Source organism: Crinia signifera, chromosome 4 (assembly GCF_055691185.1).
Source record: "Crinia signifera chromosome 4, ASM5569118v1, whole genome shotgun sequence".
NCBI classification, from domain to species: Eukaryota; Metazoa; Chordata; class Amphibia; order Anura; family Myobatrachidae; genus Crinia; species Crinia signifera.
In genome coordinates, this window is record NC_139220.1 from 153259979 (window position 1) to 153279716 (window position 19738).

The 19738-nt window shown below is 46.0% G+C and overlaps 1 protein-coding gene across 1 annotated transcript in view; it reads right to left on the reverse strand.

Moving 5' to 3' along the window:
* The window catches only part of ASZ1 (ankyrin repeat, SAM and basic leucine zipper domain containing 1), a 126546-nt gene that overhangs the window by 57244 nt on the left and 49564 nt on the right, over nt 1-19738 (reverse strand). Inside the window, exons 6-8 of the mRNA XM_083182804.1 lie at nt 9787-9921; nt 8040-8158; nt 2943-3015 (exon numbers count right to left, since the gene is read on the reverse strand). Coding sequence (XP_083038930.1) covers nt 2943-3015; nt 8040-8158; nt 9787-9921 — 327 coding nt within the window. The remainder of the gene's footprint in view (nt 1-2942; nt 3016-8039; nt 8159-9786; nt 9922-19738) is intronic.

Genomic DNA, 19738 nt, shown 5'->3' on the forward strand with positions numbered 1-19738 from the left:
CCTGGATTGATTTGTTGATTAGCAGGTCGACAGCCTGAATGCCCTGTGGATCTCTCTTAGTTCTAACATGTTTATGGGAAGTATGGTCTGCTGCTGGGACCATCGTTGAAACTGAGCTCCCTGAGTCACTGCACCCCAACCACTCAGTCTGGCATCTGTCATGACCAGGACCCAGGATTGGATGCCGAACTGGCGTCCCTCCAGAAGGTGCGACGAAGTCAGCCACCACAGCAGAGACTTTTGTCTTCGGCAACAGTTTGATAAGGGAGTGCATATGGAGCAAGCCTGCTCAATAAAGCTTCAAACAGGCACTGAAAACTCACCTATTCATCAAAGCATACCCTTCCACTGCATAAACCAGATGGTTCTCTGACCCCTTGCCTGTTTATATCCTGCTATCTAACCACCACCCACTTGCTTGCACCTCTTGTAATCTGTCTGTCTCCCCTTCCTACTAGATTGTAAACTCCTCCGAGTAGGGCCCTCTTCCCTCCTGTTGTCAAAGCCCTCTTCTCTTCACATGTCACTCACAGCTCTCCTATACTCCAACACTCAGTGACCATCTTTGTCCGCATACTCATCTCCATCATTGGCATCTAGCCTCTAGTTGTATGTTGATTGAGTCCTCACTACTTATATCCAAGCTGTAATGTGTATTGAACTGTGGCGCTCTTTATTTGTACTGTATTCTTGTTATTTATTCAATGTTATGCCAAGCTTTGTCTCCCTGTATTGTTCCTTTGTACGGCGCTGCGAAACACTTGTGGCGCCTTATAAATAAAATTATAATAATAATAATAGATCCAGCTGGAAAGTTCTTGCGTGGAATCTCCTGTACTGAATGGCCTTGTAGGAGGATACTATCTTCCAAAGAAGAAGTATACAACAATGGCCGATCTGACCATTTCTGACCATTTCTTGAATTGCAGTCACCTTTTCCGACAGAAGGAAGACTTTTTGAGCTACTGTATCCAGCAACATTCCCAAGAAGAGAATCCGCTGAGTGAGTTCCAGATGGGGGGTGAGATTTAATAGGATGAGATATTCAGAAAGTGAGAGATTTGGGAAGAAATCTCCAGTTTTTTTTAAAGCGGCAACCATCTACACTTCAAAATCAAACTGGTTTAGCAGTGTGAATGATTGCCGCTTTAAAAAAACTGGAGATTTCTTTCCAAATCTCTAATTTTCTGAATAGCTCATCCTATTAAATCTCACCCAGGATTTCTGTAGGTTGAGAACCCACCCATAACTCATCAGGAGACTGGAGGTGATGCGGACGCTGTCCTCCAACATTTCCCAGGTAGGGGCTTTGATCAGGAGGTCGTCCAGAAAAGGTACAACATTTTCTCCTGTCAGACCGAGAACTAGCATCATCTCTCTTTGTGGGAAAAACACCTTCTCCGCCTGTTACTCCTCCTTATCTGGGAGGTTGAGCACTTCCCTAATATAAAAAATAAGGGACTTTACGCCCTGCGATTTTGAGGAGCTAATCTAGGAGGCTGTGATCTATGAATAGCCATTAAATCTGTGACTGTCTTTTGTAAGTCCTGCCTCTCCTGTTTTGCCACTGCAAGCTAAAAGGAAATGGAGGACATCATAGACTACAGCAATCAGGCTCCTGCACACTGCTGCTGCTTTGCGCAGACAGAGTACATTATTCACATAAAGGGGAAAACTTAGTGTGGCAAGAGTAACAAACAGACTTATTTTCAGTCATACTGCCTCTCTATTAGAGATGGCCAAAACGGGTCCTTAAGCTGAGCCGGGAAACGACGGATCGTTCAGTGAAAAGATACGTATCTTTTAGACGGACCCTCGACTCACTTTAAAAAGAAAAGGGAATATGCATGACCGAGTAAAAACACTGATCGATGGCTGGGTGCAGAATCACCATCGATGGCAACCATCGATGGCGTCTGCACCGATGGCCATCCCTGGCGGGCAGCAGCAGCTAATCTTTCTATCACTTGTAGTCACAGCACTGTACTCAGTCTACAGAGGTAGTACATCTCAGCTGCCACAGGTGGCAGCACTGAGATCAGGGAAATGTACTGTAAACTGAAACGGATCACCTCTTTGGGGTCGGCGGATCATCCGACCTCGAATGGGACCCGTTCAAAAGATCCGGTTCATTTGCGAACGACCCAGCTCTACTCTCTATATAACAGAACAGTAAGGCCAGGAGATAAAACTATATACCTATATTTCTATATCTGTATAATTTAAAAAGGTATAACCTCCACACATACACTTTCCCAGCCCAGACTGGAGAGGAGAGAGAAAACCAGCACACAAGCCCCTTTGAACTCATCCAAGCTGTACCAATGCAATTTTAGAAGAGGGTCCTGTAACAGGACTACCAACCTCAATATGGCCCCTATAACCCACTGTTATCAGTCTGGTGAATCAGGGCCCCGATGCTGCGTAGCCGTGATGACTCTGTCATGCAGATATAGTGCCATACTGAGCTGCTGGTCCCTCTATCCGGAAGCTCTGCCGCCAAGATAGTGTGGGAGCTTCTTTGTGTGCATGGAAGAAAATGCCACCCAACTGCCTGGGGAGCCCTGCAAATGGGGACCCTGGCATCATGTTCCGCTTTTCCGGTGCGGCTTCACTGCAGGCATGCTAGTCAGTCCCTTTGCGACTGCTGTGCACCGTCCTGTCAGCAGGGTCACGGACCATTAACCTTATGAGAGGTTGGTGCCGTGTCCCGCCGCCCCCTTCAAGAGCAATAGACTGGAAGTTAGCCAGTTCTGCCTGAAAATAAAATAACAAATATTCAGAGGAGAAAAAAAAGACGGGATCGGATGCAGGAGCACACGGTGCGATTTGCATTAATTTGCCATTGATTTTGATTATAGCGCAAATCTCACAGTGTGTACACACCATTACACATGAATGATATGGAAGACAGACAAAAGGATTAAAAAGTAAATGTTTACCTTAAATAGATCTGTCAGGTGTTCAAGACCTAATCCATGTAAAAACACATCCAAGTCGCTGGTGGTTGAATAACTAAAAAAAAAAAAAAAAAAAAAAATGAAAGAATAGCATTACTCTATAACTATAAGCGAATACCTATTATGAAAAAATAAATATTTCAGGTTCTATTTAATTAATTTCCAAGCATTACGTACAATTATTGGGTGCTTAAAGAAGCATGTAAACTTGCCAGGAAAAACAAAGCACCAGACTAGTAAATGAGAAAATCCATCAGGTAGTACACATTCAATACTGTGAGAACAGAACTATAGGTTAAAGTTTTGTATCCAGTAATAGGCCCTACACGGAGCGATATTCAGCCATGTTCTAAATCGCTCAGAAAATGGTTAAGCATCGCTGTGTGTGTAGCTGACAGAGTTTCAAATGCGTGGCCACGCGATAAAGAATGGCCCTGCTGGATATATTCAGAACTGTCACTCAGAAGGCCCTGCACATCTATGCGTGTGTGGTGGCCTTTTGAGCGATTAATGAAGCAAATCAGAGCCGCCCTGCCTCTCACGCCATCTTCATTCTGCTCTGCCTGTGGGAATGTGAGGGCGTGCCGCTGAAGATTCCAAACTTGGTAAAATGTCTCACGCTGAATCTCCCATTATGAATCTCTAGCACACATCTCTCCATGTGTAGGGCCCTTAAAGTTTTAAGGATCAAATACATGTATTTTATCATGTATACTGTAGATTGAGCTGCTATCAGCTTACATGTAATGCATACGCAAATTGTGCCAGGCTATGACTAATTGTACCCGTAAGTACACAATGTACATTGAATTGATTGTGGGGCAGATATTAGCACATGTGCATGAGCGGATGCACCGGGGGAAAAACAGTTGCAGGTGCTAATAGTCGTAGCTTGGATGAGTGCGTGCACACCAATGTACTTTCAATCATCATTAAATGACCAGTAAAATATTCTAACATTTGGGAGGATTTTTTTCTGAAGTTACATCTTGCATCCGTGCTAATGGCATAAAACCTCCAATAATCTTTTTAAATGACAGCAAAGTTATTACTGTCCTCTGGCACTATGGGCAGTATTCAATGCTCTGGATTCACGGTTTATTTTTCAGCAAATCGGGCTCTTTTCATTTTCTGCTGTGAATCTTTTCACTGAAAATCTGATTCATCCTATTCAACGTTCACTGTTCGCCGAAAGCGTGTGACATTTGATTCATTTAACGTGAAACCAAAGGAGCCTTTGGTTACCAAAATTACCAGATTTGTACCTCACTGGCTTTGTAAAAGTCACACCTCTGACTTGTCTTTGATAGGTTTTGTGAAGTTTTATTTTTTAATGGAGCGCTTAAAAAAAAAAAAAAAACCTGCCCTGTGGGGAGCACTTCGTAAAAAAAAAAAAATACCAACCCTGAAGGAATTATAGTTTCACATTATCAAAAAGAAGTGCAGTTTTAGCGACTTTGTGCAAACAAAATTAACTACAATAATTTTGTATGCTTGCAAACATTACTATGCATAGTTTTGTGCAAATCAACTGAAAAGGTTTTCAGGGAGAAATGCTGCCACCCAGGGGTCATGTTTAAAATTGCAGAAAAGAAACAAAAAGATTACAGGTTACATCTTATATCCAAAATGCTTGGGATCAGAACTATTATGGCCTTTGTATTTTCCTGCATTTTGGAAAATTGGCATATCATAATAAGATATCTTGAAGATAAGACTATATAAATTTCTGTGTGAAACACAGTTTGACACTGAACCATTACAAAGCAAAAGATGTCACTATTTTAGTCAGTCAAACAATTTTGGAATATTTTTTTTATTATTTCGAGCACAAAACATGAAAAATACATCTCACATAACCACTAACAGTATATGTATGCTGTAACAGTCACGGTAACTTTAGATTTAGATCAGTGGTTCCCAACCTTTTTTCTCTCCCGTACCCCTTGATTAGGCTTTTCACTGATAAGTACCCCCTGCTCTCATTTTGAAATATGGACAGTAGTTAGTAGTATGCGGATCCTTATGCATGTCCTTATATTAAGGAGGAGCGGAGGAGTATCATGCTCTTCTGTGTCTAGACACTGGTTGTGTACTATCTCCAGGATTCCCGCTAACACCAGTAGGATTAATGCTGCTTCTTCCTCCACCTTTGTCAGTGCTGGGCAGAAGACTGCTGATGTCTAAGGGCAGCATGGGAAGCTCCCAGTGGATTGCTGGTCAGGCATATGACACAACATGGTTTGTCTCCATGGCAAAGGGTCTTCAGCCATCAAAAGACCTTTTCATTGTCCGCCATTACCAATATTATTTTCAAGTACCCCCAACTGGTCTGCAGAGTACCCCCAGGGGTACTAGTACCCCAGGTTGGGAACCACTGATTTAGATGATGTAGTTAACATTAGTGACTGGTTCATTGTTGAATATTATTGAGTTACCCAGGTGAGATCAAGTTCATCAGAGATGGTGAATACTATACCCCTTTCAGACAGAAAAATCCCAAAAACCCATGTATTTCTCGTATACAAAACCCGGGTACGACTAGGCAGCAAGGGGCTGACCCCCTTTCACACAGGAGCAAAAACCCGGGTATTTCCCGTGTCAACCCCTTTCACACAGAAGCCGGATTTTTCCTGCAAAACTCTGTGTGTCATAAGAAAAGGACAGTTTTAAAAGGCACACAGGGATGAGATCATGAAAAGTGGGAGGTGTCTGCTCACTGCATTAAACATGGCTGACAAGTTGCAGAACCTGGAAGTCATGAGTGCTCTGTGTGTTTTGCCGATGTCTTCCTCCCCTCTGACATTGAGCAGCTCACGGATCTCATCTTTCCAATGCGCCATGGTCATTTAGTGCTGCGCTGCACGCCACTGCCACGCCCGCTCACCCAATCAGGGAAGCTGAAAAGATCAGCCAAGCACGCAGCGCCATGCTGCACAGCCAATCAGCATGATTTTTCAATAGTCGGGAGAAAAACACTGGTCGGAGCCTTTCACACAGCCGCAAACACGTGTCTGACACGGGAAAAACCCAGGTAAATACCTGGGTCGAAGTCCCGGAACTTTAGACCCGTGTTGACCCTTTCAGACAGAAGAAAAACCCGGGTCGACACAGCAAGAGCAGGGAAATTCCCGGGTCTTTTTTTCTGTCTGAAAGGGGTATTAGTGACCACAATAGAGCAAGCTGGAAACTACTGAAAATGGCCCTTCTAACCAGATGAAATATCTTATACATCTTCAAAAGTTAATCTGGTAGATAAACAGGCCTACACTGATCAAAACACATGGATTCCTCAGGTTTAAGTGATCTGTATCAGAGAGATTACACTATGGACATTAATAGAACATGAAATCACATCTACAGTATATGTACCATGAATCAGGTGTTAAAACAGATTTAAAATATAGTTTGGTTACCATGCTGTGTTTGTTTGTATGGCGGCAATCATAAGTATTACTTTATACCCCTTTTACACCAGCGGTTGGATCCGGGATATTGCCGCTCCAGTCCGGGGAGGGGCGTGGTGTAAATGGGCTGAAAAAAAATAACACCGGTCCTGCTTCCCGGGAATCTGACCCGGCAAATGTTCAGGGTCGGACACGGGGCTTATCTGGAGCTCAGGGTGGTGTAAATGGTCATTATCCGGGTTATTTGGCGGGGAGAAGGTTGCGAAGAGCTGATTGGTGTTTCTGCAGCTCTGGCAGATGATGTAATTTGCCGGAGACCCACACAGGGCACATGGAGCAGAGCAGCAGCAGCGTTATCACGCTGTTTGCAGCCTGTACCCTACACTACAGCAACAGTCTGTGCTGGAGGCACTCTCCCCAGTGTGTTTACAGCCTAATCTGCAGCAACACATGCTGGCTGTCACACATCTTTATCTTTCCTATATAAAGATTCCAATGTATGATGATTTTATGCATATTTTCAGCTTAATAAAGCAAAAAACTTTCATGTTCCATTTCTTGTGACCTCATCATCAACCGGCCAAAAAGCCATTTTTTAATGACAGCAGCAAGGAAAGGCAGGGCTGATACGTTTTCACTGTAAAAGGGCATTACCCGGGAATAACCTGGATTGAAGTGCAGTGTAAATGGGGTCTGAGGCAGGGCATGCCCTGGCAATTTCCAGTGTTCAATTTCCCGGGTCCTACCCAGCATTCTGGTGTAAAAGTGGTATTATATATTGTATGTTAAAAGGTTGGATTTCAGCTACATTTGTGTGTAGTGCATTTAAATGTGTAAAAACTAAAATGAAATGTAACGCAAGTCACATGGAATGATCCACATACACTGTTTCGGGTTGATAGTGTCTAGGTTGACAGTTAACATGTAACTGGGAACAGTAAAGTGTACCCAGCGAAGCCATTCATGCAAGGGTATGGAGTTACACTAATCCATGTTGACAGATGATGACAGACAACCCCCCCCCCAAAAAAAAACCTCATGTCGACCCTTTCCTGTGTCATCCATTTCAATCTCGACCTATTGCTTTGTCAACCTTTTGTCCATGTCGTCCTAGTACCAACAATTTTTTTTATGTATCGACCGTCTCACTGTTGACTATTAATAGTCAACCTAATGAATGTTGACATAAGGGGCATACAGGGCCGGCAACAGAAATCTTGGGACCCTATACTCTAAAATCTCTGAGGGCCCCCACCCCCTCAAGCACTATTAACACCCCACACCAGGATACCTGTATATGTATATATATATATATATATATACATATATATATATACATACACACACACATACACACACACACACACACACATTATATATACATACATACATAGAAAATAAATACATACATGCTTCATTGTAGTGCATTCTAGCAAGCTTGTCTGCCTATCCTGCTGGCCATCTCAGGGAAGAGGGGGGGGGTACAGTTTACCCAGGCGTGATAGCCAGATACCGGGTCCGGGGGACACACGCGCTTCTTTTTTTAGATTTAGTTGGCAACCAGGGGGGCAGGGAGGCCGGGTGCTGGGTCGGAAGGAGGGGAGTAAGCAGGAACCTGTCAGAAACAGTCTAGATGCATTCAAATGAAACCAATGTAGATATAAGTACTTGCCTACTTGTATAGTTCATTGATGACTCGGGCTGTATTGTCAGATATCTGTACATTGCATCCTTACTCACGTTATTTTTACTTTGATTTAGATTTCCAGAAAAGGACAGGATACTAAATATCTTAAACAAATTAGAAAAAAAAAATCAGTATTTCTCTTAGCACAGTAATGTAATCATTCAGCAACAGCGGGAAACATTTTATTTTCTAACATTAATATCAAATATAATGGGAAAAAAACAGCACACCTTAGAAACAAAGAACAGTCCAGATAACATCTGTACTCTATGAAACAGATACATTTGTGAAATTTAATACTATCTATACATTTACTTGAACTAATGTGCCATACACACCAGGACGACCCGCTCACGAAGCACATTGTGAGCGGGTCAGCAGTGTCTCGTCTGACCCGCTCACGATCACATGGAGCGCACGACCCGCTCACGATGTGCACCGCGAGCGGATCCAATCCGAACGCGATCCGCACCCGGCTGTATGGTCGTTTCCAGATCCTACCTGCTGCAGGTAGGATCTGATTAATGACCGACCGGTGGGGCCGCGCATCCGATCAGAATCGGATCACAACAGGACAGAAAAGGGCCCAATCACCACACAATGTACATCCAATCGTCGGAATTGGATCTAGCTTGATGTGATCGGAGCCTTGTCATCCTGGTGTGTACCCAGCATTATACATCTAGAATTAAAGTATATGTGGACCAAATCTCACTAATGAGATTGGACAGGGGGCGCTTGATAGGGGTGGCTTTAACCCAGCTGCTGCTATACAACAGGATAATCAGTCCTGTACAACAAAACAAGGAAAACCCCTTAAAAAAGTAGCGCAGTTTCTATAAGCTTCATGAAGGTAGTGTCATCCATTCAAAGATAATTCCTGAAGTCATCAGGGTTGTTCTCCTGTATATCCTGTAACAATGGCATATGGGAGATGGTGACTCGCCTCAGAAGCCTGTCTCTGGTCCAGCAGCTGCGATTCTTGCTTCTCTTTTTTTTATTTTTTTAATAGACTGCAATGTTGTGGCCATAGCAGCAAGAATGCAAGCACAAACCTTTCTTTTCCTCAAGCTCATGATGGGAGTGATAGAATACACACGAACGAATATGTTCTCTGCCCAGCCAGCACTGATGTAATAGTGTTCACTCTAGGATTGACAGCGGGCAGGGCGCCGGGGGGCGGACCGGGCACGCCGACGTCACAGCTGGGTGCGTGCCCGGGCCGGCGCCGTCATAAAAGGGGCGGGCACGGGCCGCCGTCGTCATCAAAGAGGCGTGCCCGGGCCACGGACGTCAAAGGGGGCGGGCCTGGCCACCACTGCCATCAAAAGGGGGCGGGCCCGGCCCCTCCGAAGCCACTGTGCTGCTAGGGAAGCGCCAGGCATCGCCGGGCTTCCCCGTGAGGCTGTTTTAGCGGGGCGCTGCGAGAGGGGCATGGCGCATTGTGCCCTTTAAAAATCGGGCAGGGCGCAGAGCCCCTCTAAAACAGCCTAGCGGGAACACTATGTAAAGGAAATCACTTTTGTTTAGGTTCTGTACTCACGCCTCTGTTTTGATATGCCCTTAACCCAGCCCATTATGATAATGTTGTTTATATATGACGTGTCAATAGCCCGAATCAAGAGAGTATGTACGGTGGTACAATCTTTCTCTTGTGATTGTTTGGACAGGAGTCAATTGAACGTCGCAAATAAAAATGTATAGGTCTTAAAATTCCATTTTAAAAACCCACCTCTAAATGGTTATTTTCTCTAGCTATATCTGCCGGTGTGCTTCCAGACTTTGCGGATAATTTAATGTCAGCTCCCAGCTCCAGCATCTTCAGAACAGCGTTCTTCTGTCCATCACGTGCAGCCCACGCCAATGCCTGTTTTAAAAAAGGAAATAGATAAGGAATTAACTCAAAATGTTGCCATCCCATACAAAACCGGCTATATAGAAAGCATTTACGCAATACATGCCACTAAGCCACACACATATTTGGTATGTGGACATACCAAATAGCTAAAAAATTTGGGAGAAAAAAAAAAGAAAAAAAGTTTATCCCCCCTGACCTCCCCCACCTGTGGCCACCCCGCATCCGCCACTCTCCCACCCGCGGTACTAATGCACCCACGGCACCCGGACCTCCTAAACCTGCAGGACCCCTGCCCATCCCCCACCCGCAGTACCTATGCACCCATTTCTCCCCCACCCACACCACCACTCAACAGGTGCGGAGTACACATTTAATACTAAACATTTAAAAATTAATTTGGTACCAATCAGAGTATCCATTTTTTCCCCATCTACAATTATAACTAGGGATAACAGACAGAGGTCTTCTGTATGAGCATACAAACTGCACTTTATGGATTTACAGAGAGTTTCATTTATGAGCATAAAAACATGTAACAACGGACACAATGGGAACTCAAAATCCCATTGATTTAACCAATACAAATTAGTTGATACTATTATGCTCCTCTCTTACATGATTACGAGATGTATTGTGAGCTGCTGCGACATGAATAATTCAACTATCTGCCCATCAGATAAGATAAACATCCATTGGTTAGATTACATATTTAAAGTTAAGATAGGGCCCTCTAAGATTACAGATCATGTGACCAAGCTAATGGCAAGCAGAATTCCGACAGCAATTTCAAATCATATGAGTTTCATCCAAGCAGACTTTATCGGGGGGCGCTATTGAATGGAAATCAGCAGTGGTCATACACTTCAGTAAATATAGATCATATAGTAAAAGGCTTTATTATACATAAAGATCAACAAAGGGATCGTATCTCGTTATAAACTAAAATGGATCTTCACTAATAGACTGATGCACCTTGTGAGGTAGGGGACATACATACATACATCCTCATTTATAACGACGCATTGTTAAGAATTACCTTGTAGTATGCGTTTCCAGCCTGGGTACCACCAGCACACATATGCATAATTTGTTCAGTGGGATTCTTCATCATTAATTATTGCATAAACGTGCATATATATTCATTATACTTACAATACCCATTTGCTCCCGCACACCCTGAGCGCAGGCCTCATTACCCCCTTGTTCCAGATATGTGAGTAAGACACATTACAATGGAAAAAGTTGCATTCAAAGACACTTGGCGCTACAGAGTCATAGAGAGCACAAGAATTATGTGTAATTTGACTTGTAGGGCACAGAGGATTTATTTATTTATTAACAGTTTCTTATATAGCGCATACAAATTCCGCAGCACTTTACAGAGCATAGTTATGAGCAAACACATAACAAATTACATTACAAGACAGTTTAGGACAAGTACATGGTTAATACGGATAGAAGCATCAGGGGACAGAACACTGAAGCAATTATCAGGGTGGCAGTGGTTTATATATTCTAAGAAAGGCACATGAGGAGAGAAGGCCCTGCCTGTGAGAGCTTACATTCTAAAGGGGAGGGTTAGACAGACAGGGGTAACACAGAAGGGGGAGAAGTGAGCATAAACAGGTTAGGATGAGAGATGGTCAGGTTTTATGCAGGAGGATCAGCTTAGTGTTTGATATTTTAAGTCTAAAAAAGTGCTGGGTCATCCAAGAGTAGACAGCAGAGAGACAGTTGGAGATATGAGTTAGGATGGAAGGAGAGCGATCAGGAAACGAGGGGTAGATTTTAGTATTATCAGAATAGTGGAAGTCGAGTGAACAAATAAGTTCACCCAGAGAGGACATGTAGAGATAGAGAAGAGGGCCAAGAATAAAATAATCAGGGACACCTACTCTCAATGGAACAGCAAGAGAGGTAAAATCATTAGAGGTACAGCTGGGCATTTTCAAAACTGACAGTGCAAGTACAAGCATAAAGAGTGATATTCAAAAAGTTTTAGCAGATGGAGAAATGGTGATATCACAGCTGAATAGGCAGATTAAGCAGCCAGGAGTAGTATGATGTGAGAATGTAGTGAGCTCACTCAAAGCAGTCTCTTGGTTTTCTGGGTTGCTGGTGTCTGTATGTGGACACATCTGTACTATTTTACAGTTAAATGTATTTTTTTTATGATTATAAAAAATACCGGTAAGAGTAAAATTGTGGGATGCTGAAAACATCCCACCTTTTGGGAACACTGGAAATCATATCACAAAAGCTGGAATCCAGACTCGGGGGGTTCTGGGGTAGTGTTAGGTGTAGGATTAGGCTGTAGGAGAGATAGAGTTAGGCTAAAGGAAGGGAGGGGTAGGAGGGCAGCGGTAGGTAAAAATACATACTGGACCCCTATCTGGAATCACCAAATATGCTACATGCATTTTTTTTCCTGCTCTGTGACATTAGATTCATTCTTCTGCTAAGCCATGTCATATCAGATTTAAATTCAAACGCCCACAAGCGTGACATGTTTAAGATAAATTAATTGTCAGGACCTGAAATACCATAAGAAACACACGCTTTGTCAAGAACCTCCTGTCAGTTCCCGATTCTGCGTTCACACACACACAAACACACATACATTCTTGGGCCGATCTACCAGATACAGCCAAATTGGGCCATAAAATCAAAGTGTCTACCTATACGCTTGAATCTCCAGGTGAAAAAAAAAATCATGTTGCTCCCACAATGTACGAATGCATTAATGTGTTTACAAATTTCAGCCGCCTTTATATTCTTACATGTCAGTACTATTAACAGTCAGAGCACACTGCCTCCAAAAGGGAGTTATTTTCTGATTTTCAAAGCAGTCTAGAGGAAGATTTCAAAATATCTGAAGAGGATTTCTTCTCATTTCACCACAATAGTTTCCTTTGACATTAACAAGGCACACTGACATCCAAACGGAACGTGCCATGTAATTCAGTGCTTTATGGAAGGGAAATAAAATGCAGAATGCCAAATTTATTGCCAATGGTCGAGAATGACAGATGAGAGAGATATACACACATAGCATCTGGTGGACGGCGGCACTCGGTGGAAATAATTAAATGAAAAGGCAAGAGACCTTGTCTTTTCCAATATATCTTTTCCAACTAAGCTGATCATCCACTCATTAGTCATCTCACGGCTTGACTACTGTAATGCTCTTCTCACTGGCCTCGCTCAATCCCAATTAGCTCCTCTCCAATCTGTCCTCAATGCTGCAGCCAGGCTTATCTTCCTCTCCCGCCGCTCTAACTCTGCTACTCCCCTTCAACAAAATCTGCACTGGCTTCCATTCCCCTACAGAATCCTCTTCAAACACCTCACACTCACATACAGGGCCATCTCTAATTCCATTGCTCCATATATCTCTAACCTCATCTCCATTCATACACCCTCCCGCCCTCTACGGTCAGCTGACGACTGTCGTCTCTCCTCCACCCTGATCACTGCTTCCCATGCTAGAGTACAGGACTTTGCCCGTGCTGCACCCCTTCAGTGGAACGCACTCCCTCGCTCCATTAGACTCTCCCCGACCTTGCAAAGCTTCAAACGGGCACTAAAAACTCACCTATTCATCAAAGCGTACCCTTCCACTGCATAAACCAGCTGGTTCTCCGACCCCTTGCCTGTTTACATCCTGCTATCTAACCACCACCCCCTCGCTTGCATCTCTTGTAATCTGTCTGTCTCCCCTTCCTACTAGATTGTAAGCTCCTCCGAGTAGGGCCCTCTTCCCTCCTGTTGTCAAAGCCCACTTCTCTTCACATTTCACTCACAGCTCTCCTTTACTCCAACACTCAGTGACCATCTTCATACTCATCTCCATCATTGGCCTCAAGCCTCTAGTTGTATGTTGATTGAGTCCTCACTACTTACATTTAAGCTGTAATGTGTATTGAACTGTGGTGCTCTTTATTTGTACTGTATTTTTGTTATTTATTCAATGTTATGCCAAGTTTTGTCTCCCTGTATTGTTCCTTTGTACGGCGCTGCGAAACACTTGTGGCGCCTTATAAATAAAATTATAATAATAATAATAATAATATATACACAGATATATATATATGCATAGGAATCCGCACACAATTCAAAAGTTCATCCCGGTAGTGCTCACTCCAAGGCACTAGTCCACAATACAGAAATTTGAAAGGAGGGCACTCACCAATTCGCAGATAAAATTTTCTATTTATTCAATTCATTAAAATATTGAACCTCAAACAGTCGTCAACGTTTCGGTCCGCATTTCAGACCTTCTTCAAGACTGACAGCAAAGCAGCAAGAGATCATACTCCAACAGAGACCTAATACACACTGAGCCCATGATGAACATATATACCCGCCTTAACAGGAAGTGTCTTACCCCAACCAATGGGATTGCACTCAATTCAATTTACTTCATAACGCTATCACAGCTTATAATTAGCTGTATTCAATCATCCAGTGAAATGTGTACATAACCTGTAAGGTATAATGTGCATAACATAATTGATAACATAGAACATACACAGCACTGTATTGCAATATCGCGGCGTGCGTTCCATCTCAGTGGAACGCACCGCCATCTTGTTTCCGCTATCTGCGTGCTGTTCTCTGATGCAGCTCTAGTCATATGCATAATCCCACTGTTACCCCACAAGCGCTCCGATATGGTGTCTACCTGAAACCAAAATTTGAAAGAACAGGCTGGCCTGATCATCCACGCGATCGTCCGTGTAGACACATACAGTCTAACACGAGCGCGTCACCCGGATGTGACGCCCACTTCCGGAAATCATGTAGTTGATGCGGTTGCCATAGTACCGCGTCACCTGCTTGTGACGTGTAGCTCCAAATAGCATTGTGCTTTAGCAGCGCTTCATTTAAGGAATCCCTTCCGGGACCCAGATGCTTATATTTGTTATCGCCATGGCAACGCAACAACCAATTAACGTGTGCCAATAATCCTTCATAACACGGCATATATCATTGCTTAATAAACGTAAACTATACTGGCATGTCATGCCAACAATACTCTATACCCAGATCAAACACCATATCAGTACCTTAAAGGGCCAGTATCGGAATCAGTGCACATAACACAAAATATACACAAAAAAAGCTTTTTTCAAAAAAACCCTTTTCAGCGGGTTCATAGTTCACCATGGTCTCAGCTCTATAGATAATACAACAAGTTCAATAAACACAAACAGTACATACATACATTACGACACACAAAGAGTCAACCCCTGGGTTTATTCACCCATGAATTGATGTTAGATGCTCAAAGAGGGCAAAATACTCTTTGTCCTCCCTGCTCCACTGTATCTACAAAAATAGAAAAATAGATGAAGAAAAAATCTTTTTGAAAAAATTCATATATTTGAAAGGTGAAATATCAATGGTCTGCATACAAATGTAGACAGTTCTCTCAATATTAATATCATCCAAAGTTACAGTCTCATATCAGTAATAAAGGTAGCATATTGATGTTAAAACTGATATGTCCACTGGTACTTGTCCGAAAGTCCATTGGAACCTCACAAAAAGACACTGTACGGCATATGCTCGTTGAGTCCCCTTGGTGAGCATGTATCGAGCCTTTGTATCCACTTGAGTTCCCTTTGTTTCAAAAGTTTCTCCCGATCTCCTCCACGGGTCGGAGCTAGTACGTGATCAATGATCATGCTTTTTAGACTCGCAACAGAGTGGCCTTTTAAAAGAAAATGGCGTGCCACAGGCTTATCTGAGCCCTTCTTCTCAAACGCCTCCCTTATAGAGCGTCTATGGTTGGCCATTCTTTCACGAAAAGTTCTAGTTGTAAGGCCAACATAATAAAAGCCACAAGGGCATACAAGAAAATAAATGATATACGTTGTCTGGCAGGAGACCCGGTGCTGGATTGGAATTCTCTGATTGGTGTGTGGATGTGCAAACGTCGGTCCAACCAACATCGATCTGCACGTAGTGCAATCAGCACAGCGATAGCAGCCTTTCTTGCCCGTCTGTATCCAACTCATGTTCTCTTGGGCCGGCATCATCGTAGGCCTCATCAGCATCTGTTTAAGATTCGGACCTCTTTTATATGAGATCATAGGTGGTATCTTGCTGATCGCGCCCAACGCCGGATCCCTTGAGATGATTGGCCATGTTTTATGGATCGATTTTTTTAGAATGTGGGAAGCTGTATTGTAGGTAGTGGAATAAATCATCCTTTTTTCATCAAACGGTGCTTTCTTGGTTTGATCTTGAAACCTTGCTCGTGCTTTCTTTAGGCACCGATCAACAACATCTCCTTGGTAGCCACGAGAAAGAAATCTGTTGGTCATCTCGGCTATCTGTCTCTCTGCTGTAGCTGAATCAGAATTATTGCGGAGTACCCGAAGGTACTGCGAAATTGGCAGCCCCTCCTTCAATTTTTCTGAGTGATGACTAGTAGCAAATAATAAGACATTACGGTCCGTGTCCTTACGGTACAATCTGTGACCCAAGCCACCTGGCTGTTTGTACACCGTGACATCGAGAAAGTTTAACTCCTTATCATCAACATGCGATGTGAACCTGATTGGGGAGTCCAGTAGATTGAGATACTGGATCATCTCATTGAGCTCCACCAGAGTACCCACCCATACGATGAAAACATCATCGATGTATCTCATATAACTTGCTATCAGGGAATGATATCTCGATAGAATATATTCGTGCTCATATGAGTGCATGTATAAATTGGCGTAAGCCGGCGCGAGGTTGGACCCCATGGCCGTCCCGCGGTTCTGGAAATAGTAGCCACCCCCGTAGCTAAAATGGTTTTTAGTCAAAACCAGCGTAGCAAGTTCCAGAATAAATTCTGCCGGGGGCCGACCATGGGGATCCTCCCCCAACGCCTTCCTCATAGACACCAAACCTCCCTCGTGCGGTATCACGGTGTATAATGAGGATACATCTAAAGACACCAATAATGCATCCTCTGGTACTGGACCCAGCAACCGTATCTTTTTGAGAAAGTCAGGTGTATCTTGTATATAGCTCTCCATTTTTCTCACACACGGTTGCAGAAAAGTGTCCACAAATACTGCCAAAGGCTGTAGGACCGAGCCAATGGCCGATATTATAGGACGCCCCGGAGGTGCACTCAATGATTTGTGCACCTTCGGGATATATATATATATTAATTATAAGGGCACGTTCGTGCCCTTATATTAAGGCTGAATCCAACGAACGGATTTTTCCCATAGGGAACTTTTCGGATGGGGCATGGTGTTTGAGGGACTGCACCTCAAAAGTGACTGGGCGTACTGAGCTGAAATTTGGCATGTACGTGTAGAATCGTCAACCGGTGCTGCTTGCCAACTTTCAGGGTGAAATGTAAAAAAAATGACCAATTGGGAGTGATCTAAACTTCCAACTGTCAGTTTTTTTCTGACACTCGCGAAATGACACGGTCACCCATGTTACTGCAGTGCATCGTTGCCCCCCGTGTGTACGCTGTCTCCCCTCATTGCCCCCCCGTGTGTACGCTGTCCCCCCTCAGTGCCCCCGTGTGTACGCTGTGCCCCTCCTGTGTGTACGCAGTGCCTCATTGCCTCCCGTGTGTACTTTGTGCCCCCCCCGTGTGTACGCTGTCCCCCTTGAGTGCCCTTCGTGTATACGCTGTCTCACCTCAGTGCCCTTCGTGTGTACGCTGTCTCCCCTCAGTGCCCCCCGTGTGTACGCTGTCCACCCTCATTGCCCACCGTGTGTACGCTGTCCCCCTTCAGTGCCTACCGTGTGTACTCTGTCCACCCTCAGTGCCCCCCATGTGTACGCTGTGCCCCCCCGTTTGTACGCTGTGCCCCCTTAGTGCATCCCCCCATGTGTACGCTGTCCCCCCTCAGTGCCTCCCCGTGTGTACGCTGTGCCCACCTCCCGTGTGTACGCTGTGCCCACCCCCCCTGTGTACGCTGTGCGCTCCCCCCCGTGTGTACGCTGTGGGCTCCCCCCCGTGTGTACGCTGTGGGCTCCCCCCCCCGTGTGTACGCTGTGGGCTCCCCCCCCCCGTGTGTACGCTGTGGGCTCCCCCCCCCCCGTGTGTACGCTGTGGGCTCCCCCCCCCCGTGTGTACGCTGTGGGCTCCCCCCCCCCGTGTGTACGCTGTGCCCCCCCCCCCCCCCCCGTGTGTACGCATTATTATTATTGTTATTGTAATAATTATTATTATTATATTTCCTACACCCAGACTCTGTCCTCCCCATGCTGCCACCGGGACTCGTCGGGACCAGGTTCAGCCGCTTCCACAGCCTGCAGCCCTAACAGTCTGGTGAAGCCCCGACGTTGAGTTGTCTCCGCCACCCGGAAGACAGAAAGCAGCCATCCGGGCCATCAGAGGAGCAGCTGCACCCAGGTAAATCCATCCCCCCACTGTCCCTGTATGTACCCTGTCCCCCATCCCCACTATCCCTGTGTGCACCATGTCCCCCACACCACTATCCCTGTGCATACCCTTTCCCCCGTCACTGTCCCTGTATGTACGCTGTCCCCCCCCAGTGCCCGCCGTTTGTATGCTGCCCCCCGTGTGTACTGTCCCCCCTGTACTGCAGCTGCACCCAGGTAAATCAGTTCCCCCACTGTCCCTGTGTGTACCCTGTCCGCCACCCCACTATCCCTGTATGTACCCTGTCCCCCACCCCACTATCCCTGTGTGTGCACTGTCCCCCCCAGTGCCCATGTGTACGCTGTCCCCTCCCCAGTGTTCCCCGCGTGTACGCTGTCCCCTCCCCAGTGTCCCCCGCGTGTACGCTGTCCCCCCAGTGCCCCCCGTGTGTACACTTTACCCCGTGCCCCCTGTGTGTATGCTGTTGCCCCTGTGTGTATGCTGTCCCCCCCAGTGCCCCCGTGTGTATACACTGTCCCTCCCCCGGTGCCCCCATGTGTACGCAGTCCTTCCCCCAGTGCCCCCTGTGAGTACGCAGTCCCCCCCATGTGTACGCAGTACCCCAAGTGTGTACGCTGCCCCCCGTGAGTACGCTGTCCCCCTTCCAGTGCCCCCCGTGTGTACAATGTGGTCCACCCCCCAGTGCCCCCATGTCTACGCTGTCATCCCCCACAGTGCCCCCGTGTGTGTGTACACTGTGCCCCCCCCCATTTGTGTACGCTGTGCCCGCCCGTGTGCCCGCCCGTGTGTATGCTGTCCCCCCCCAGTGCCCGCCCATGTGTACGCTGTCCCCCCAGTGCCCCCCGTGTGTATGCTGCCCCCCATGTGTACACTGCCCCCCCCAATGCCCCCTGTGTGTATATGCTGTCCCCCCCAGTGCCCCCATGTGTGTGTACGCTGTCCCTCCCCCAGTGCCCCCATGTGTATACGCGGTCCCTCCCCCAGTGCCCCCTGTGTGTATGGAGTCCTCCCAGTGCGTACGCTGTCCCCCTCCAGTGCCCCGTGTGTACGTTGTGGTCCCCCCAGTGCCCCCATGTGTACCCCCATTTGTGTACACTGCCCCCCGTGTGTACGCTGTCCCCCCCAGTGCCATCCCGTGTGTACGCTGTCCCCCCAGTGCCCGCTGTCCCCCCCAGTGCCTGCCCGTGTGTACGCTGTCCCCCCAGTGCCCACCCATGTGTATGCTGCCCCCCCAGTGCCCCCGTGTGTACGCTGCCCCCCGTGTGTATGCTGTCCCCCCCCAGTGCCCCCGTGTGTGTATACGCTGTCCCCCCCAGTGCCCCCGTGTGTGTATACGCTGTCCCTCCCCCAGTGCCCCCGTGTGTATATGCTGTCCCTCCCCCAGTGCCCCAATGTCTACACTGTCCCCACATGTGTACGCAGTCCTCCCAGTGCCCCCCGTGTGTACGCTGC